At 38.9% G+C, this 23148-nt stretch overlaps 1 protein-coding gene across 2 annotated transcripts in view; it reads left to right on the plus strand.

Annotated features, from left to right (window-relative positions):
- The window catches only part of EXT2 (exostosin glycosyltransferase 2), a 76573-nt gene that overhangs the window by 47779 nt on the left and 5646 nt on the right, over positions 1–23148 (plus strand). For both annotated transcript variants that reach the window (XM_042790929.1, XM_042790928.1), the window contains exons 10-13: positions 12895–13061; positions 20020–20163; positions 20698–20826; positions 22042–22124. In XM_042790929.1, the coding sequence (XP_042646863.1) occupies positions 12895–13061; positions 20020–20163; positions 20698–20826; positions 22042–22124 (523 nt within the window). The remainder of the gene's footprint in view (positions 1–12894; positions 13062–20019; positions 20164–20697; positions 20827–22041; positions 22125–23148) is intronic.

The raw sequence follows: 23148 nt of genomic DNA on the forward strand, positions 1-23148 counted from the left end.
CTAATGAAATGAAAACTTAGGATATTTTGGGTGTCTGAAAAGAAGTTCCCACATCACCAGAATCTCCTGTGAAAATGCTACAGCTAGCCTAGTAAGACTTTTTAAAACATGTTTCTGTTTCCAACACATATGGTACTATGTTGCTCTTTATAGTCTTTATGAGTTAGTCTGGTGAAGTCTGCATGATATTTTAAATTTTTTGAATTCGTGGTTATTGTAAAATGAGGGCACATTCACAGACCTTTTCCCAAATGATTTAAATGTGTAGCTTTTTGGAAGAAGATTTGGTTTCAAGTGTATATTAATGACTCCGGTGTGAACTCGGTGCTGTAAATCTCTGAATTAATGTGTTTAATTTTCAGTAGCTGAGGTGTGCTTTGCTGGCAGGGCTATCTGCTGGCCTGGCATGCTGCCCTGCTGTATCCCCTTGTGCCAGGACCTCACCCTCGGGCTTCCCAGTCCTCACAGCTTGCTGCCTGCTTTTTCCAACCCAAGATCCCAATCCCGTGTTTCTCCATCTCCTTCCCTGGAATGGCTCTGCACGCGCCGTGACTGCTCTGTCTCCCGCCCGCTCCCTTTTTTCCCAGCCCCGGGCTGTCTGCCCCGCGACACCGTGCTGCTCTTACTCTTCTCCTGCAGCTGGATCGTAGGTCCTGACATCGGTGAATTCCTTCACAAAATCACCACGGAGTAAATGGGAGAGCCAGGAGACATTGCCTCATGTAAAAGAAGGTAGCTAGGTTTGGCCTGTGGTAATCCTCTCCAGTGCCAGCCCAGCCACTCCAGCGCCTCTCGTTTTATTTCCTTGCTTATTGCTTCCTATCCTGAGCTTCTTCCAAGTTCCAAACACTAGTACTAAAATCCTGAGCATTGTTCCAGGCAGCTAAAGCCGCCTCTTCTCATTCTTGGTTAAATACTGTAGATGTAGTAGCTGTAAATGAGTTTCTTTCCTGTATGCTGTACGTATAAATCTGTCATTCTCATCTGAAAGTGTGATCTTGTGGGACGAGAGAAGCTACCTTCTAGGCAAATGTGTTCAAAGAAAAATATGCCATATTGTGGATTCTTTTGTCTTCGGTAGCGAATGAAGCATGTCGTTAGGACTCCTCACTTTGTCCTTCTCTTTTCAGAGGCTTCAGCTGCTGCAGCTTTCTGCTCTTCGAATTTAGCTATTCTGCATAGTGTCAAGATACAATGTAAAAATTAATCCCTCACCACTTGTCTCCATTTACCATCTTTTAGCAGCTTCTCCGGGCCAAGCTATTGCTACCATTCACTTGTCTCATTTGCTATTTTGGCAACTTGCTACACTTTAAAGCAGAGTAGCTTTATTGTTTGCTTTAAAAAGCCTTCTGTAATACTGCTGTGCTGAACACCTCAGGTTTAGTGGGTTATTAAATGTTTTGCAATCCTTTGGGGTGAGAAGTGTTGCGTATAAATGGATAACTGGAATTTTTGCAGTAAGAAGTTTTTTTTCTAAAAGCAATAATGCTTAGAGTTACATTCAGTTATGTGAGGTCTGAATGCAGGTGTATTTAACCCAAATGGATTATTTCCACATTTTCCTTGAGTGAGTTTTGAGATACAGGAGACTCAAAGCAAATAAATCATTAGAATGATCTTTTTTGTTAAATCATTCTATTAATCTTGCATTTAGAAATTGTCGAAAATTAAAGTGTATTTAACTTTTTTCTGCCTCAGTTACCAGTAAAAAATCTAGTTGTTTTTTTTTTTAAAAAAAAAAAAAACCAAAAAAAAAAACCTTTGCCTGTGTAGCTTAAAATTGTGGCTTTGAGATCACAGTTGAAAGCATAGGAAGTTTTGTCCTTAACACTGGCCTAAACATCGCATTGAAGCAAATAACTATATGTTTCTAGTGTTCCTTGTCCCTTTATTGCTGTTATAGCCATTGTAATCTCTTGGCCTATGGCTAGAGAGAGGTCAGTTTGATTAAATTAACTTGTTTTATTCCAGATCCATGCAGGGCATTCCACTTGGCTCTTCATCCAGTCTCTCGTTCAGTCTGTCTATTAGTGATCTTAATCCTTGGACTTCAAAGCTTCTGCTGTTTATAGCCTGTTAAAGCCAGGAAGTTTCTGATGGATTAGAGCAAGGAATGAGTTTGAAGTTTGTAATGTGCACCACTGTCACTGATAAAGTCTGGTTTATTACCCTACAGTAGGATCTGCACTTTTATGGCTATTCACTTTTAATTGGTTATGGTAAAGCTGAGGTACTTAACCTCCTAGAGCATCAAGTGCTGTATTTCCTCATCCTTTCTGTGTGAGGCACATGTTTTGGTACAGAAGCAAATCTTGACTTTTGTCGTTGCAACCCTTTGTGTGTTTGTTTTGTTTTGCATGTGCAAGTGGGAGGGCTGGGTGAAGGACATGCGAGCTGTCTTCCTTAGTGATCATGTGGTAAATTGAGAATTGGATTCAGGTCTCCTGAGATGTAGCTGGAATAGTGCCACACAAATATGACGTGGCTGCTCCTTTTTTTCCTCCGTCAACACCAGAAAAATGTTATAATTGAAAGTGTTATTGTTATCAAAGCAATATGTATTGGAAATAGAGGGAATCTGTCCCTAGGAATGGAAAGTTTTGAAGTACATGCAATTTCTAAAATTAACCTTGTTTTTTGTTTTGTTTTTTAATGAATGCTTATGTACTTGTAATAATACCTTTATGTAATGAAACTTGGCAAACTCAGGACTTAAGAGGAAAACAAAATAAAAATTAAATATTCCATTCTAAATATTGTACAGAATTTAAGATGCTGTACTTCTCAACAAATGTGACATTCCCTAAGATAAAACTCCTTTTTTGCTTGTCCTCAGCATTTAGTAAAGTTTGAGTGAAAAGATATATTTGTCAGCATGCCCTGAAAATGAACTCCTGGTGATTATTTGTCGGATGAATGATGGGGCTGAACTGTGGTCACTCTGCCATCTGTACTGCTGAGCATCCCTGAGTAGCTGGTCTCGGCTACTGTGGAGTAGCAACAAGTGTGGGGAGTGTGCAAGGTGTATGGAAACAAACTCCGTGCAAATCTAGGCCTGCCAGGGCAGATGCAGCTCTGATGCCACGGACAAATTTTTTGTCACATCAGCTGATAATAAATAAAGCAAGCAGCTAAGAGGGCAATGAATTAATTGAACGCTTGACTGGAAGGTTTTCACCCAAATAACATACAGAAGTATAAAGTTAGAGAAAATGTATATGGGCTAGAAATCTGTAGCAATTTAAAGACTGTTTTTCCCTTTGTCCTATGAGTTTACAAGGGGCACTTTCATAACTTAGAATGTTTCAGAGCTACTCATGTAAGGCTGAGCTCGTCACTCTGCATTTCCTTTAGAATCAGCGGAAAGAAACATGCACCTCCATCTAGCCTGCATTAGGTATTTATGTTAGGGTAAACTAAATCATCCCTCCAGAAGTACACTTTTTTCCTCCAGTGAGTATGAAGGAAACACAAGGTGACTAGTACAAGCTTAAATGACTGATCTTTCATCCCTGAACTGTCTGCTGTGAGTTCCTACTTGTTTGCCATACTAGTACCTGAACATGGGGAAGGACACACAGGGTGTCTCACAAGGTTCTTGAGAAATAACCAAAAATTAATGAGCACTAAAAACGTTTCAGTTGATTTTTGGGGGGCAGATAGTTCTTGTAACTGGAACACTGACCAGACACAACTTCTGCCTGCTGAATGGAAGCAACTTGTTTCTTACCGTTCCTTAGTTTCCATGTTCATAAAATGAATGCAAGATTGTTTTAGATAAAATGCTTTGAGACCTGTAGCTTAAAATGGCTATGTAAGTAGCATTATTCATGGCATTATTACTAGATAATGCCAAGATTTGTAATTAGAAAGTTAATGTCTACTTTGAAATCCAAGTAAAATATCAATATATTAAACTATAAATAATGAAGGAAACTGCTTTTATAGGTTTAATTTAATCTGAGTACCTTCAAAACATTTACAAATATGTGTATATCCTGGCTATATGAGCAGTAGATTAACTGGTTATTCCCATTTTACAGCTTTAGAAACTGGGGTACGCAGAAGTGGAGTCTTCACCACCACTCAGTAATTCAGGGCAAGGAATTGATTCAAGAAGGTCCTGTGCTTTGGCCTTTATTTTGTGTAGTTGAACACACTGCTTTCCCATACTTTCTATGTGAGTGGTATCACAGACATAGGAAAGGGTAAAGGGATGGAAGCTTTACTCTGTATTTTGAGGTCATTGCTGAATCTGTGCACTAAAGTAGGAGCACTGTGCTTTGGGTAAGACTGGAAACCAAGGGTCTAATCTTTTTATATTGAACCCAGAATATGAGTAATGAAGCCTGTCAACCCAGAAGTAATATCAGCAGGCCCATGACTGCATGTGTAATATTAATAAAAAGATCAAAAGCTTTGAAATATTACATTTAAAAAATGATTTTTTTTTTCCTCATTTACTCTGCATCCATTAAAATAAACTTAGTGGTCCAAATGCCTGCTGCTGGGAATATTTGGGTAGACAGGATGTTCTTCATTTTCTCCATCAGCCAAATACTTTTGCTCTTTCATCTGTATTTGTCTAAATTGCTAGTTCTGAAATTCAAGAAAATAGTCCGTGATAGAAATTTCCACTGACATTTCATCACATTTGTTTCAGACAATCGAAGAAACCATTTTGTCTACCACATAAATGGTATAAGAATATATAAATGCATTTCTGCTAGTAAGTAGGCAACAAGCTACAAATTGTGTGTGATACCTTGTTTCCTTTTTAGGCTCGGTTTTAGAAAAATTAAAAGTGTATTTTAAAGAATGTGTACTTTCTGTGTAGTTGTATTGGTAGTGGCTCCTGAAGCTAAGTTGCTGATAAATTTGGAAGAAGATACAGACCATAAGGCTTACGAGTACTACTGCAATAATCATCTTTGTATTTCAATTTGATGTTATTAATGGACAACATTGATATAAAACACTGGGGATAAGGAACTTGAATATCCTGTGGATCACTGTATCTTAAGAAAGTGTTAACTTTAAAAAAATAATTTAAAAAAATCTTCAGTGTTAGGTTTTTTTGCATACTGTACCTGTAATAGTGAGCACTGGTAGGAATGTTTGTTTGAACTTCTCTTTAGGTTTTAAATTAATTTGGCTTCTTGAGGATTGACTTAATGCCATTTTCCTTGATTAGCTAGAGAACTAATTCATGATGATTTTAGTCTTCCATGAATCCATCTTACGAACTTTTCACAATATTATTTCCCAAGGAAGTCTAGAAATTTAGCTTAACAGAACAGGGCTCTAAATAATGCCCTAGAAAGCAATATTCAGTTATATATAAGAGGAATTCTGTGCATTGCTGTTGACCAATATAGACATTGTAATGTAAGTAGAAAGCACCTGTTTTGAACAGGTAGTTCGAAGTTGAAGCAGTTGAAGTTCCTGGACAGACTTCGTCAGTCAGCCGTTATTGAAGAAATTCTGGTAATAAATTCATGTAATATGCTTGATGATGTTGTTTCTGGCAGTTTTTTGAAACTTCAGATTCCAACTAAGTTCTGCCTTTCAGTCTTTGAGACTGAAAAAGTACTTGTTAGGCTTCCATCATCCATGTTCAATTAGTTGAATTCACACAGACTACTACAGACCAATTAGAATGAGCATCAAATGAAAGATTTTATAAATGATCAGGTCTGAGAGTTGAGCATGGTGTATAGGATTCTGTGCAACTGCAGGTGCATAGAGAGGAGCGTGTTTAGAGATGTTTTCTGCCAGTTTTTTTATTGATCCCAGTCTACCTTGCACAATTTCTGGAAAGGTTTTTCCTTTTTATAGTTCTAAGTGGGCTTCACAGGAGTCAGAGCTTAGTACAAATTAATGCTTTGGTGCCAGGCTATCAGCAGTCATGAGATAGTTCTAGCTGGTGTTACAGGGGAAGTAAAATGGGAAAAGCATGTTTGTATGAGCATCTTTTGTATAAGTCATCAAAATGCATTATTTTAGCCAATGAGTGGATCTTTTTTAAATTTTAATTTCTCACATTGCTCGTAATATTAGCAAGCAATCAGTTCTTTCCATCAAGAGTATACACTATTTCTGGCTGCTCCTCATTATCCTTACCTGCTGCTTCCAATTGCAAATGCAACAGACCGTCCGCATTCAAGTATCACCTGCTGCTTTTGAACTTGATACTACTTAGAATGGGTGTCCCACGAATGTTGATTAGCTCTGTACAGCAGCTGTTTTGATTCTCACTTTCCCTGGGTTGAATGTTGAAACTGGAAAAGGATGATTAATAATTAGAGCAAGTAATTTCCTATTTAAACACACTTCTGTCCGCCGACTAGATAGATAGCAATGCATCTGCTGCTAAAGGACCCCTTCGGGTGCTGTTAACTTCCCAGTTTCTTAGAAGCAAGGATACAGAGAATGGTGCTATTTAACATTGTAACAGTGCCATTTCTCTTTGAAAAAAGATAGAAATATTACTCTCTGTCATTTTTAACGATCCCTCTTATGTATGATGTAACAGTTCAGTTAGAGCTGAGAAACAGGGCTGGATTTCAGAATAAGAATTCATTTTTTTGCAAGCTTATGTTACTGACATTTTTGTTACAAACATCTGACAGCAAGCCTAGGGAGGCGTGGAAATTGAAAGGGTGTTTTGGTGTGAGAGGGTATTCATTTAGGTTAAAATGAAGTTGCCTCTCTCTCATGATTGTCCTTCCTTCTCTTCCTTATGTCTTTCATGTAATTCACTGGGAGTTGTAGCTGAGAAATGCATATTTACAGGATGGGCAGGTGGGGGGGTGTTGCTGCTCTTCCGTATAAGAGTGGTTTAAATGGAGAGGTGATTATGGCACTTTTTTGATCCTGCAGTTTGTGGAAATCATCTTGAAATCATGCTCGAAAGATTTGCTGTGAGATGTGGACTTGCAGGACTTAATGGTGGGATTGCGGGCTGGCCAGAAATACAGCCGGGTATGTGGGCGTAAGGGATCAGAAGCTGCATTTGGCAAAGTTGGGAAACTGCTGATTTTGTGTTTAGAAGACCACGTGCTGTTTTCTGTGGGCAGCTTCTGCAATCAGTGCATCAGTAGTCCTAAATACCACAGAGTGCCAAGAATGCCCTGAGTCTTGTTGCCAAAGAGCAAGTGTAAGTGTTATTCAAACACTCTTCTCTCATAATTATTTCAGTATGATGTGCAATAGGAGGTGCCTGTCATTCCCCTCAGACTCTGCATATATGTAGATTTTTATACAGTCCAGAGAGCTTTATTTTCATGTTTTACCTCTGTCTCCTGCTGCATCACAGAAAGTCTTCACTGGTTCTAAAAGAAATAAGAATAATTCCCACTCCAAACATTCGTTTTTACTTTTGTATGCTTAAAAATTCTCATGCTGTCTGGTAAGACTTCATCTGCCTCCTTGTCTTGGGCTTCTTTTATATTTGTCATACTCTTAAATGATGCAGTGCCCTATTACTGTAAGAGTAAAGCATGGGCTTTTACCTTGGTTATAACAAAGTCTGCTAAACTGAGAATTTCCCATATATATGTTTTCTTAGCTTTGCAGTTTCTTATAACTTTCCAAGCAGTATCTGAAAATTCAGAGCGTAGTATTAAAGAAGTGGCAGACCCTGTCTCTGGCTTCTCTTTAAGACACATTTCCTCCTGTGCGTAAAAAAGAAAAGTACAAATACTCTTCTTCTGTGGTCTTTTAAAAATAAATATATAGCTGGTTTTAACCTTCCTGATAGATTCTGAAACTTTGACTTCTGAAGTAGCTGTTGTCTTTTTTTTATTGACTGTATATTTCTTTTGGAGTTCCTGCAGCAGGGCTAATTTTGAACACTTGGAAATACTTGGATCTCTGAGTGGAGACGGCAGCCCTTTGTGATTGTCATTTTTGCCCAAGTTGCCAAAGTGGTTACCCAGGTGTCGTCATGTCATGACATCTCCCATGCGCTTCCACCTCTGACGGTACAGCAACCTTCAGTATCAGATCAGCCTCAAGGCAGCAAGTAGTCTTACACTTTATTTTGTGTGCTGTGGAGTAAGTGGTACCCTAATGTCTTATTCAGAGTTTCTCCAAAATGTTGGTATTTTTCTGTTCATTAATTTAAGTCCAACTTCAGGAACTTTGTAGTCTGTTTCTCAAAGCACAGATATTTTACAGTCACATACCTCATTTTGAGAATTGGTCATTTTGAGACACTTTCCGAGACCTTAGTAAATCATGTGGATTTAACAGGATTTGCTGACATCTGAGATGCATGCTGATTATAACTAGATTACACCTTCATTTTTCATATATTTTTCATTACTTTTTCTTCTGTTACCATATTTTATGAGTGGCATGTCTGTTACTAAACAATCAAATAGTTGATTTTCTGAAGAGCTAGGAGTTTAAAGTGACATGAATTATTATTTTTCAATCTTAGTGACTTCTCAGTTTCAATTTTTGTTTCAGTGTATTCCTGCACTGAAATAAGATCGTTGCTGAAATTTGGTTGTCTTTTTTTTGGTATGTGTAGCAGATGTGAAAGGAAGAAAAGCACGAATAAAAGAGTGCTTAACATGTATAAAATGTAAACTTTGTTGATACTTATAAATACAAATTTACAAATGGGCCCATACTTATGCCAATTCTGATTACTACTGAAACACTTGTGACAGTAGCATGTTTTGGGGATCTAACAGTCTGCTTAAAATTATTTGATACCCATACTGGGATTGTAATTGGAGAATGATAGACAATTAGCCTATGGTCTTTTAAGTAGCTTGCAAACATTAAACAGTCTAGAAGCTTTGAGGCCATGATATGTGTCTTTGTGTCTTTCTGAGGTACCTGAGGCTGTCTTATAAATATGGATATGCATGTAGTATGGTAAACCAGTAAAAAAACAGTGAGTTGAATTGGGAATACTAATTTGCAGTAAAGAGTTCCAGCCGTTCAGTGTTACTGCCTCCTGAGGTTGGGATGACTAGTAAGATGAAAATTTTTGGAATTTCACTTGTGGCCTACTGGAATCATTGTTTCAGATTATGGTTTAAGCAGGGGATTTCAAAGACCTTACAATGCTGAGAATAAAATGAGCTTGTTGCACTGTAGCTGGAATCCGTGGCTCCTGGAGATTTTTGTTGTGGCCCCAAGGCACTTGCTGTACCTCCACAGCTGCTGGCTGACTGTGACTTCCACTGAAGCCCATCAGTAACGTGGTGGAATCCTTCCAACTGGCTGCTAATCAATATTGCAGGCCATTCAAGCGTGCATCAGTGTTTGGGCTGATACCTCTTGCCTTCTGATAGAAGGAGAAGAGGTGAGTAAAACTGGACAAGAACCTGCACACGTGTCAAATACAGGCCATGGTCTACAAGACCACCCAGATAAAGGTAGATTTTACAGTCACTTTTTCAATCTCACAGGAAAAACCTCGGGGTAGGAAACTGAATACAAGTTTTGCCAGTAAATATCACTCTGTATTTCTTCTCCTTTCTTTTGGCCACCCATGCATGCCAATCCTTCTTTCTAAAATACAGCTCCAAGAAAAACTGGCTTTTTGAAGACTTTTACTGTGGTTTGGAAATACTGTTTTCCCAGTGAAGTAGTGTTTGGACTCTGGTGTGTCTAAGCAGCATGCAACTCTGTTTTCTTGGAGTGTTGTGTGAGCTGTTAAAACTGAGAGGCCCAGTGGCAATGAGGACACAGGCACTCTTTCCGGGGAGCAAGCTTGACTTATACATGATTGAATGGAGCAGCTCTTCTTCTTTTCTGGTAGTAACTATCTTAGTGCAACAGCCTGACAGTGGAAAGAGGGCAATGCTGTCTTGGAAGCAGACCTGATTCTGGTTTATTATGGAATTGGAAGTGTGCGTGCATAATTGTGTCATGTTGTAACCCATTTATTTTTGGTGTTGTCTGTCATCCAACATTCTTCAGATCCTTCTTCTGAGAACACTTCCAGAATTTGATTATATATTGTTGTTTATAAACTAAAACCATTTTCTCAGGATTTCTGTTGTCTTGGCCCTTGCAAGTGACTTTCTTCACTGACACTCATTTTACCTTCCTCTTCATTCTCAAAACACACAAGCAAGGATCTTATTTCCTCGTGTTATTCTTCTGAATTTCTGTATTTGTTCCCCATGTCCTAGCAGTTTACATTCAAGCTTCCTATTCTCATCCTGATGATAGTCTCACTGTTCATCGAGTTTGAGGCAGAAGGGGTGGTAAGATCATCTGAGTTGACCTGTAAATCACGAGTCACCACATTACCCTTCCTTTCGATCCAGTGATTTCTAACTTGAGTGCATCTTCTGTAACAATGCCCAATCTAGCTGGAAGGCAAGATGTACAGGATCAGCTGCTGTCCTTATTAATTTCTTCCAGGAATTAGCCACTGTTACTATTAAAAATGTCTGCCTTATTTATACTTTGAATTTGCCTGGCTTCAGATTCCAGTCATTGTTTTTTGTTATGTCTTTCTCCAGTTGGTTGAAGATATGTGGAATTTTTCTTCCTTTGGAGATACTTGTAGATGTTAATTAAATCCACTTTTTGTTCCTCCTTTTAGTAAGCTAAACAGATTAATCTCCAAGTTCCACCGTAAGGCATTTTCTCCTGCCCTCAAATAACTTATGTGGTTCTTTCCTGTACCATTTCCAGTGTTTTAACATGCTTGGAAAAATACAAACTCCAGAACCAGTGTTTTAGCATCTATCTGACTGTGTCTGCATACAGGCAAAATGCCCTCCATTCTTCTGCCATTTCTTACCTTGCCTTGGTCCTAGTGTTTAACTGTGTGTTGAGTTGTGTCAGTCTGTTTTTTGTTCAAATGCACCTAGTTTACTAAGCAGTCCAAAATCTGCTTAGTCAAAGTATGACCTTACTGTCCTCACTATTTTTTGTGTCACTTGCAGGTTGCACTGGCAATTTATATACATTTCAGATCACTGATGAAAATTTCAGTGGCTTCAGGCCCAGTGTCATTTCTTACAGACTCCACTTACCACAGCATCACAGAATGGCTGTGCTTGGAAGGGACCTCTGGAGATCATCCTGTCCAACGCCCTGCTCAAGCAGGGTCATCTCAAGCAGATTGCACAGGACCATCTCCAGACAGCTTTTGAATATTTCCAAGGATGGAGACTCCACCACCTCCCTGGGCAGCCTGTGCCAGTGCTCGGTCACCCTCACAGTGAAAAAGTGCTTCCTGATGTTCAGAGGGAACCTCTTGTGTTTCACTTTGTGCCCATGGCCTCTGGTCCTGGCACTGGCCACCACTGAAAAGAGCCTGGCTCCATCTTCTTTACACCTTCCCTTCAGGTATTTGTACCTATTGATGAGACCTTCCCTGAGCTTTCTCTTCTCTAGGCTAAACAGTCCCAGCTCTCTCAGCCTTTCCTCATAGGAGAGATGCTCCAGCTCCTTCCTCATCTTCGTGGCTCTTTGCTGGACTCTCTCCAGCCTGTCCATCTCTCTGCACTGAGGAGCCCAGCACTGGACACAGCACTCCACGTGTGGCCTCACCAGTGCTGAGATACACCCTCAACGTGTATCCTTATACACGTTTTCATTTGACACAGAGAATAACTTACAGATTCTCTAAGGGGTCACTTTGTAGTTGATTTAATGTATTTTTGCTTATTTTTCGTATCATATACCATTGTCATCCCCCTCATTTCACCAGTGTGAGAAACTCAAGTGCTCATCTATCTACTGTTCACAAGTTACTTAGACTCACCTTACGATGCTCTCTTTTTCTTCAAATTCTCATTAAAATATATGTTTATGTGAAAGCTGGAATAAACCAACAAATCACTTTTGGACTTTTTTAACTATTAATTTAACTACTTTTTGATAAATGGGTGCTTTTGGGATGCATCATACTATAATAATGGCTACTGTTAAGCTTTGTGCTAGAAAATGTATATAGTTAAATATGTGCCTTCAGAATTACTGTCTAATATTTGCTCTTTAGTTGTATTTCTTTCAGCCTGGTGCTCTATGCTTTTGTAGGAATAGATTAAGATTTTTAAAATTTTTGAGTATACACAAAAGCCTGCAAAAACTGTTAATGTGACCCTTAAGGTGCTACATTTTAAACATATAGCAAGAAATGGAAATCTAATCCCATTGTAAAGTGAATTGGATCCAGTTTTGTACCTACAGGTTTTATTTGTTGCTAGTTAAAGTATCATTGGGTTTGTCAATTTTCATGATTATGTACTCCAGTGCTCTGTTCTACTTGAAAGGTTGCTGTAGGGCACAAATAGAATCCTTTTGCATTTATCTAGCTTAAATTATCACTGTGAATTAGGATTTTGAAGATGAAAGAAATTACTCATACACAGAATCCACTCCTTAACTGTCAATAGTGATTGATATGTTAGGTGTATCTAGATTTTTAATTGATATAATACATTTTATTTTTCTCAGCACTTGATAGAGCTAACATTCTTTTTCAAATTCTTTATGACCCTCGACTTGCAGTCAGTTATATACTGCAGCTTCAAATTCTTTTAAATCATTGCAGTTGAGTGGAGTATCTTTTTTTTTTTCCCCCGTATGTCCTAAACCAATACGTAGTACCAGTGATTCTTGTTACGCTATTATCAGAGACTGCTGTTTTGGGCAAGCTATCCTCCATACAGGTGTCTGTGGAGCTCCCTGTAGGGAGTGAAGGAGGGAGATGTAGCTGAAGTTCTGTCTCTTGCCTTCATATGCTTGCAGGTTTGCCTAACTGAAGGTCGGGTGTAAATGGGCCATTAAGAAGCTTTTGTTTAAGATGTGAAGAAATAAAAGAGAAAAGAGAAGCTAAAACAGATGCGCAGACTTGTTCAGAAGAAAAGTATAATCTTGAATTCTGTTTCTTTTTCTCTCTAGATTCCCTCTGGCCAAAGATTCGTGTTCCCCTGAAGGTTGTTAGGACTACAGAAAACAAACTTAGTAACCGCTTCTTCCCCTATGATGAGATTGAAACAGAAGCGGTGTTGGCTATTGATGATGATATCATTATGCTAACCTCAGATGAACTCCAGTTTGGCTACGAGGTAAGAGGATTGTTTTTTTCCCGTCTCTATGCTGTCCACTTCAACATTGCATATGGATATAAAGTGGAGGAATTGCTGCACAATCTGCTGATTCACATTGTTGCATCTCTCTTTACCGTAACAGTTCAATGCTGACTGAAATATAATTTTCTGTAACTGGCACAGTAATGCCAAGAGACTTCAGAAAATGTTGTGTAGTTGGTATAATGGAAGCAGTCTGGAGACTGAATTGCGTTCTTTTGAACAGTTTCACGCAGTTTTCAGACAAATCAGAAGCGCTATTCAAGTTAATGTGTCTTGATGGACAAGACAAGTTTCAGAGATTAAGTGTTGGGAACAGAGGAGGCCTCTTGAGGACAAGCTGAAGTACGGTGGAGTGCAATGAAAAGTGGAACTGAAGAATGTCAGGGAGGGGATGCCTGTATCATATGCCCGAAATGGGAAAGCTTCAACAGCTGCTGTTGTAATGAGGGTATCAACAAAAAGACAGTTTGTCCAAATCCATTACCCATGCCAGTACAAAGAGGTGACAGTCTTCATAAGCATTTGATTTGTTAAAAAGTGCACTTACTTAAAGCAACACCGTTGTCTTCCTTCCAAAACACTGATTTGAATGAGTTAATTTTTGTCTTCCATTTGCACTTGAGTATCTGATACAGTCCATAATCTGACATGTATGTGTGTATTTTAGACAAACATGCTATATTTGCAAATAAATTGGAAATACTAGAAAATGTGATATCAAAAGCAAAACAACACTGAACTTCCTACGTGAGAGCTAGAACATTAAATTGTTATGTAAGTTGAATGAAACAATTAAAACCATGTTTCTAAAGGGTAGAAAGCAAGCTAAATGTTATAGTTGTCTCATTTTTAACAATCCTAAGTGTAGTTGTTAACACAGGAAGGTATTTTTTTAAGAGATGTTAGAAGTCTTTCTTTAACGTGAATGCATATGTGATAAAATAGGGCTCTTTTTCCCTCTCAAGTGAAAGAGACTGTTAGCAAGTAACGAGCTTTTGGACTCAAGAAATGGCTTGTGGTAATGTAGGTATGCTGATGTAATAACAAAGATGTTAAGTAGTGGAGACAAAGGTTTAATCTATCATGTGTGTCTCCAGAAAGGAAATACTTCCTTCGCCAGGTTAAGAGTAACGGGTTAGTATGTGAAGTGTGAAAGATGGAGTGAAGAGAAGACAACTGAAGGAGCGGGGCTTTTTTTGGCCACATAGGCCTTCTCTGTACTCTGTTGTCTACACTGAGCGTTTTAAGCACTGCTCTGCAACAGCAGAGCAATCAAGCATTGCCAGCGCTGCAAGTTGACTTACTTTTGTCTGTGTTGGTGCTTGTAACTGCTAGTTTTGTGGGTGAACTGATGGGATGAAGGGTAGCAAATCCTCAGCGTGCATGCTGTGTAAATCCTGGCTCCATCTGCAGTTTGATGTTCATTTTCATCAAACTGTCTCAAAGTAAATAAAAATAAGTTTTATAAAAACCTAAGTGACAGTGTAAGTAGTTCCAAATGAGTGTCTGCTACTGGCAAAGAAGGCTTGGAGGGCTTTGAAGCAGAAATTCAAACTGCAGCTGAGTTTCAGCTGTGTCAGGCAGAAGTTGTGAGAAGTAGAACTGTGGGGCTTGTGTGCCTGAAGCATTCATTTAACTATCCTCAGTGGAGAATATCTGTAATTCCACATATATTGAGTCTGGTCACTGAGGCCAGAAGGGGTTATCCTCATGAAAAAAAAAATGAAGCAAAGAAAAGTCGACGTGAATTCCCCCGTAGCCAGTGTGATTAGGTGGCAGTTGGGACTTAAAGCTCTTCATTCCCAGGTCTAACTCTTGGACTGTGCTGGCTAATTTATTGGCCTTCTGTGGACCATATGCATTGGTTGCAGGGACTATCTGAGTAACAGTCCTTATATTCCATGTGTGAATGTAGCTGGACACGAGATTGTTTAGTCTGGCGGACTAAAAAATATTGCTTTTGCAGTTTTTTGCATTTTAATATAAATCCTATTCCTTTTTGATTCTGGAAATTCAGCTTGCTACACATCCACATCGATGGAAAATTAAAACGCCTTATTGAGCAGATAGTTGAGACAAAGCTGTGGGTAGTTTGAATCCTTATATTTTGAGATGGCACTTTTTTCCCCCTCTGTAAAATAAATGAATGTCTTTGAATACAGAAGCACAGCAGATTATTTTACAAATACATGATTTTCCCCATATATAGGGTGGGTGATGTAGTTCCTACTCTCTGGCCCAGAAATCAGAGGCTGAAGATTGATCTTTCCTGTCCCTGAGTGTCTGTGACTTGCTTGACAGGCCTGAGCTGGCTCCCAGATGTTTAAATTGTCCTCAGCCTGTGATAATTTATTTATCTGTTTATGTGTGTTACCAGAAAAGTATCTCTCAAGCTCTTGACTCATTTGCAGGGGAATCCAGAGGGAACAGTAGCAGCATATAATGTTACTAGAAAGTTTTCTTTTAAAAGTATGTCTGTGTCTGCTTTGGTCATAAGAAGGGCTGGAAACGTGACATTTAGTAATTTCCTTTTCTCCTCCTGACATCCTTGAAACTTTGCATTTAAACATGTGGCAAAACCCCCTCTGTCACAGACTTGTCTGAATGTATAGAGCAAACCTAAAAAAACCCAGAAAACTTTGATCTCTGTACACTTTCAGCCATAAAAAATTATAGTAACACTCAAAGTGTCAGACATTTTTTACTTGTTAAAAGTGAACTATTATCCTACAGTGATTTATGACATTGCGTAAATCTATTGGAGCAAGTAGAAAAATAGTCCCTGTGTGCTTCTGTATTAAGGTAGCAGAAGAATACTCATGACATTCTGACTTTGAAAAAAATATTTCTGTTAAGTTACATGATGAAATCACAGGTGTGACTTGGGGTTCTGGAAAAAAAAACTGTTAGGGCTAGACAACTTTTTCCCCACGGTGTTGTTCACAGGGGGAGTATCAGCGAGACCCAAGAAAAGGAGCAAGTATTTAGATTATCATAACCTTAAAAAAATAAAGTGGTGCCATTGACTCCTGAAGTGTTTGGTGTTTGACCATGAGACTGGAAGCACACGTAGTGTCCTCACCTCCGCGCCTCACCTGGCCTCCGGGCAGACGGTTTGGCATTTCTACCACCCTGAAATGTGGGGATAACAGTTTCCAAGTATGAAGGTCATGAAGATTTCTTATTATGTGGTTATGCAGCACTTTGTCCTTACAAAGACAAAGTATTTTTATTACAGCAATAATAGAAATAATCTAAATTGGGACTGTTGCTCTGAGTCCATGGGTTTTGTTCATAGAAAACATTGTTTGGTACATTGTTAGGTTTGTGTTTTTTTCTGTTGGAAACATTTTGCCTTCTGCTAGTAGATGATCTTATTCTGTCTCAGAGCTGGTTTTCAGTACTTCATGTCTCTGGCTTTCTTTAAAAAAAAAAATCAACTCTCTGATGAATTGCATATTTCACTAGGCTTAAATCATCATAAAGTTTGAATGCCTTCTTTAGAAAAATTCCTCCATACCCATTTTGACTATTAAAAGTATATTTTTCAGCATTCCTTTGTAGGAGGAATAATCTAACTGCTTACCAAAAGACTTATCCATGGGTAACTTCTGGCCACATTCAAAGCTATTCTTCAAATTGTAGTTATTTTACAAATTGTGTGCATGTGAAGCATTGCTTATCTTTTAATGGGCTTGGTGTTTACATTTTGCTTTGTTTTTTAGTAATAGCACAAGCCATCCCTTTGAGGACCAGAGGAGGATTAAGAGTGGATGGGGCTCTGGGAGGACAGAAGGAATACTGATTTGGTTCGGTTTTCTTTCATTCGGAGAGGATAGTCAGTGTTTCATTTTCACAACGTTGCTACGGTAGCTTTGGAAATGCTGATTCCTTTTCCGTTTATTAAATTAAAAAATTTTCTGGTTGTAATTAACCAGTTCCTGAAGTTGCATGTGACTTAATATAGTCTAATGAATATAATGCATAAATGTGGGAGTATATTCTGGAAAATGAAGTGCTTCTCCGTCCTTCTGGCTACGTGGAGAATGAGTTGTGGCAGCTGTGCTGATGGCACAGGGTAGTTGAACCTGGGAGGCAGAAAGAGCTGTGGAGAGGTGAGACTGGAGGGTGTTTTAGCTAGGCTTGGGGAACTCGACCTGGAAGCAAAATTACTATCCTTTTCTCTTGGTGTCTCTTACAAGATTTTCAGTGAAACTACCAAGTCAGAACTTCTGTTTGACTTCTCATCAGGGAGATGCTTCATCCAAAAGTATTTATCTTCAGGGTTGTCTAGCAGAGTCACTGGAATAGTATTGTCTGCAAAGAAGCATACCTCCTCTTCACTTGGCAATCTGTTTTTCCTTAGATGTGTCCCTTACCAGTATTAAATCAGGCTATCCTGCTCTAGTCTGAGAAAGCTAATAAGATCACTAGCTAAAATGGAATGTATTCCTAACAGACTAATAAATTATAGGCAACCATCAAACAAGAAAATGGACGGTAGTACAAAATAGAGTAGTATAAGTATCATTACTACTATTTTTATTCTGAAAGCTTCCTTATAAGCACTAGCTGTATATATTAATTTTGGCATAAAATACATGTATGGATCTGGGCAATGAGCTGGATGCGGTTATTTGGAGCCTTTCCAGAATTACCATTGAATGAGCTAGTGATGAACATTATGGAAAAAACCCAAGCTTTTCCAACTGACTTTGATAGCATTACTTTTAAAAGGAATCTTTGTTTAAAGCCAATAAGTTATTTTTTCGATGCATCACACTGACAATTTTCAGAGGCCAGAATCAGGGTAGGGTTGATCAGTGGTACAAAGACAGCTGTATGAGTAACGTGCCTTATAGTTGGCTTTTATTTTATGTTGTTTGCACTCTTGAAGATGACACCAAGGGCAAAAACTAGAAGGGGTATGAATCTACAGTTCTGTGTTGTGAAGGCACTGAAATCCCTTGGGAAGCAGTAGCTGAGTTTAATCTTCCTTTCAGCTGCCTTTAATATGCATGCCGTTCCCCCTACAAGAATTCTTAGCCCAGTGTGGTGCAGATTTGTAGTGTTCTGTCAAATCCTTTGCTGAGCCTCAATAGCTTATGTGGCGGTGCCTTCCAACAGCTGGTAGATGGGCATTTTAATAGGTTTAAAAAATAAGAAAATTAAATCATTAATTTTTTGAGTCCTGGAGAATGAGGAATAAAGTTTTGGAAGAGGGAGTGGCCATACCTTTGGGTGTGTGTTCTTTATTAATGTTTTTGATGTCATATTGAAATAGGTATCTCAAGCCCTTGCTGGCTTGCCTGCCAAAAGTCTGTATTTTTTTAATTAGCTGATGGCACCAACTTGTAATGGCATCCTATGAATTCTCTTCCTTGAGTTCCAAATCATCTCTGCTTTCAAGAGCCCTCTGTGTTAGAGCGTTGTCCTGTCTAAATACTGTCCCGGTACTTGTGCCCTAGAACTGTCTAGAAAGATTGATTTCTGGATAAAATATTAGTCGGGGAATCAGAAGATCTGGTTCCCATTCTTGTTTCCTGTATGATTTTTGGCAGGTTTCCTCATCTGTACGTTTGAAATAATAACTGCTCTCATCATGGGATTCCGAAGCTATATTAACTGACAGCAATAAAATGTGTTGAGATGTATAGATGAAAAAGTATATAGTAATGCAGAATCACAGAAATGTAGATATAGAAGCCAGTAACTATTTTGACAAAATAGATTCCTTATAGTCCAGGCCTCCCAACTGAAACATACTGGCCCATAAAAAGTGCCCAAGGTGAACTGCTGACAAGGTGAGGTTTGCAGGATGGGGGAATTCCAGATAACACTTTCTTTACTGCAAATTCAACTGTAGGGTTCCCTTGTCTTCCGTACAGAGAAAGAAGGTTTACTAGTGAAGTGGCTGTTGGGGATTTATGAGATATTTTGTTGCTGCTGTCGTTGATCTTGCATACACAATGAAATTTGGGCATGTGTTTGTTTATTCACTACCAACCTGAAAGAGAAACTCCTGTGACCTAACACCGTGTGTCGGAGAGTCAAGACTTGTATTCTTCCAACAAACCTAACAGTTATTTGGATTAAAGGACAAATTTTGAGTAATTTGTCTGCAAATAAAGCAGGTAAATAGTAACTTCATTACTGATCAGCAAAAAGACAAACTGTATTTAGCAAGCAAGTAGCATTCAGACCCTTCTCAGTAATTATAATCCTTTCTTCCTTTTTTCCTAATGCAAAAATTGTCCATTATTTAATGTGGCCAGCAGTGTGGAGAACTGGGGTTGCACTAATGATGCCCTTCTCCTTGTTCTTGTCTACTATGTTTGATCCTGTAGTCAGCTACAAAATAATGTATGGAGTGACAAGGATGGTATCTTGATTGTATCCAGCTGTCTGGAACAAGTCAAGGGCAGAGAGGCCTTCCATGCAGCAGTAGATCCATCCAAGCACCCACTAAAGAATACCAGAAATATTAAACTATAAGCCTGTTTTAAGCCTGTTCCTATCAAAGGAAGCAGGTTGATTGGATCCAAAGCCAGCTGTGAAAGTAGTTAGATTGTAGCCATATCTACTGAAGTTAACATCAAAAGTTCCATTTTAATCCTGCTTGGTTTTAGTTAGTGTTAAAATCTTTTCAAATGATCAGTTGTATTTCTTTACAAAAATGAAGCTAGTATTGCTTTAGTGGCCTTTTGCTCTGGGGTATGGCTTCCCTGAGTTGTAGGGTCCTTCCAAAGCAAGCTTGGGCTTTTTTGTTCCTCTTCCAGACATCTTCCTAATCCAAGAATTGGGACTTGGAAGAATTGAAGTGGTCTTTGCACCTCTGAAACTCTACAAAACCCTCCCAAAGCAGATGTGTTGTATTTGCGTTTGCTTGCTGGGCGGGCCCGGTTAGCAGTATGTCACGTCTTTTTCTTTCCAGGTTTGGCGTGAGTTCCCTGACAGGTTGGTTGGATATCCAGGCCGCCTCCACCTTTGGGACCATGAGATGAACAAATGGAAATACGAATCAGAATGGACCAACGAAGTCTCAATGGTGCTCACTGGGGCAGCATTTTATCACAAGGTAATATGCAACTTGTGGTATACTAATGTACAACGTGAACCTTTTTAAAGAACTGTATGTGTTTCTGTCATTGTTCTGTGAGTGTTTGGTGGTGCCAGGAATATGTTTTCTACAACATCAGAGAACCGATCGCAGACTTTCCCTAAGCTTCCTTCAGTTGCTGTGAAAACAACTGATTTGTCTCTGCCTGTAAAATAAAACCACTACTGTCATGAACTTACAGAAGAACTCTTGACAGTTTGCATGACCTGTAACTGCATAGCAGATTTTGCAGTGAATGTGGCTTTGTAGCTAGCAGTTTAAGAAAAGACAACTGGTTGTAAATAAATTTGTGTGCTGGTCAGGAAAGGAGTAAGTAGTACAATTAAGCACCCAAAAATTATTTTTTATCTGCTAAAGTAGTCCTTGGCTGAAGGCAGTATCGCACTTTACCCATAATCCATCCTTGGCTGCCTGCTGTTCAGTGACTGAAATAGTTTTATAGAGTCTTATAGTTACTGCATCAGTATTTGAAATTGTCTTCTCTCTCTGCAGTATTTCAACTATCTTTACACCTACAAAATGCCTGGAGACATCAAGAATTGGGTGGATGCTCATATGAATTGTGAAGATATTGCTATGAATTTTCTCGTGGCAAATGTCACTGGCAAATCAGTCATTAAGGTGGGACTTTTCTGCAGTTCAGCTTTACAGAGTTTAAAACCATGACGTGCATATTCCATATAAATTTATTTAGTAGGCTTCAATATCTCACTTAATCTTCCTTTTTCTCTCATTTCGCCCTGGTATGGTGTCTTGTTCTCCTCCCCTGGTAGGAAAGCCCTTTCAGTAAGACTTTGATCCTAGCTGGGAACAGAGAATTTCTTTTTACCAGTTTTTTCTGGTAGTTTTTTTAGCCATCTAGATGAGGTATGAAAAAGGTAATTTAAATGATAGCTCAATATATATATATGTGTGTGTGTGTGTGTATACACACCCACATACATATATTTTGACTATTTGAGATCACTAGAGGAAAGAAGTTGCCAACTGTCCACAGCTCTTGCTCTGTCATGGCCTGGCAACAGCTGATTTATAGGAATGTTAATTGCAAGAATGTTAATTGCAAGATCAGCTTTAAATGAACTTTTTATCCCTGAATTAATTTCCTGACATGTTTCGACACGTTTTCAGGTCTGGACATTCACTCTGTACATTCATTTCAAAGTGTGTCAAGTTGGAATGAGATTTAGAGGCCACCAGGCGTTACTTCAATTAGCAAGGTCCATTTTCCCATCTGTCCATCATCATTTACGGAGACTGGTGGCTGCATTTCCTAGAAAAGTCTTCAGAAGATAAAGTGTGTGTTTTTGCTGAAAACGTTTTTGAGCTGTATGAGGGCACAGCAGAGTAATTTGGCACCTCTGTGCGATTCGGAGAGTCTTGCAGGGTTTGCCAGTCAGCTATTAACTGGAGTGAGCAAAAGAGCGTCTGTGGGATTAACGTTACGGTGAAGTATGGGAAGCTATATTTCATCGCTGTTATGGCTGCAAGAACAAATGGTGTTTATACAGGGACCTTGGCAGTGAGAAAACAGTCATTAAACAGGAATTAAGGAGCTTGTCATCGCCGCTTCTTTTCAGTTACAGAAGGAAAAACCCCTCCAAGCCGTTTTTATTGGGCCCCTGTGAATTTTGCAGTCAGCCAGGCCAGATGGAGCTGAATGGAGGAATGGAGTGGCTTTTTTTTTTTTTTTTTTACCTCCCCCCCCCCCCCTTCTTTTTGAGGCAGCTCAGCTTACACTGCAGGCATGTTCAGAGGTATTGCACTGCTCTCTGTGCAAGGAGATTAATGTCCCTTCTGTTGATATTTGATGATATCTGGCGTGCCTTTCTGCAGGTGACCCCACGAAAGAAGTTCAAATGTCCAGAATGCACAGCAATTGATGGGTTATCGCTGGACCAGACACATATGGTAGAAAGGTGAGTGACCACCCTTTATTCCTCTAATTGCCTTATTGTGATCCCTAGAATCTTACTCTGTGTCTCATTAAATTAGAATCAAAAATGCTCACTGACTGTATTTCTGTAAATTGCTAATTTTGAAAGAATGTCACATGGATTTGATCAACATAAGTCATTCCTGCAATGGATGGTGTGACACTGGAAGCTGGACTACTACAAGAAAGGACTTCAGAAGGGCACAGTTTTTAGCAGCTTTGCTGTGAAGCGTATAGGACACGTGAAATTCAGGTTGTTGGCAGTACTTTGAGTAATACCACATTTCTGTTTTACTGTGGAACATCAACGGTAATGAGTATGAGATTTTTTTTTTTTTCTCAAACCAGACAGTTGCTAGCTTACCAGAGAGTAACAAGGATATAAATTAATAATGTTATTTCAATTAATGTTTGTACATTGTCTTTCCTCCAAAGGCTGTGAAGCATATTACTTCCAGTAATGAAGAACATTTGCTTGAACAACTGCATGTCACGTTTTTTAACAATGGCCACATTATTATATTTTTGTGAGAACTAATTTTGAAATGAAGTATGTATTTGGAAAGACAGTGAATGTTTAGAGTGAAATACTGAAAGTTGGTAAGCACAAGAGTAGCATTCCCTGCTTTACAGCAAAATGGCTTCCCAACCTTGACCACGGCACTGAACTTCCCTCTGCCTTGACTTCTGAATGTGTAAAATAAGGGAAAGTTTCTTCACTTTTACAAAGTCATTCAACACCCATGTTTGCAAAGGGCTATCTGACAATAAATGTACATACTAGTTAGTAGATGGAGTTAACCTGAGATCTAGGACTGACAAAGGCATTTCACCTTAGGCTTCTTGGGCCATTGCATCTCTCCTGTAAACATTGGGAAAAATACTTTTTAGCCATAGAATTGATGGAGTAGGTAAGCAGGGGTGGCCATTGTGCTGGAAGACTACCAGAAGAGGTGACAAAATAAAAAAAAATCTGACCTGCATTTAAAATAGTCCATTTCAGATTT

The sequence above is a fragment of the Tyto alba genome, unplaced genomic scaffold, assembly GCF_018691265.1.
Source record: "Tyto alba isolate M040663 unplaced genomic scaffold, T.alba_DEE_v4.0 Super-Scaffold_18, whole genome shotgun sequence".
Taxonomy (NCBI): Eukaryota; Metazoa; Chordata; class Aves; order Strigiformes; family Tytonidae; genus Tyto; species Tyto alba.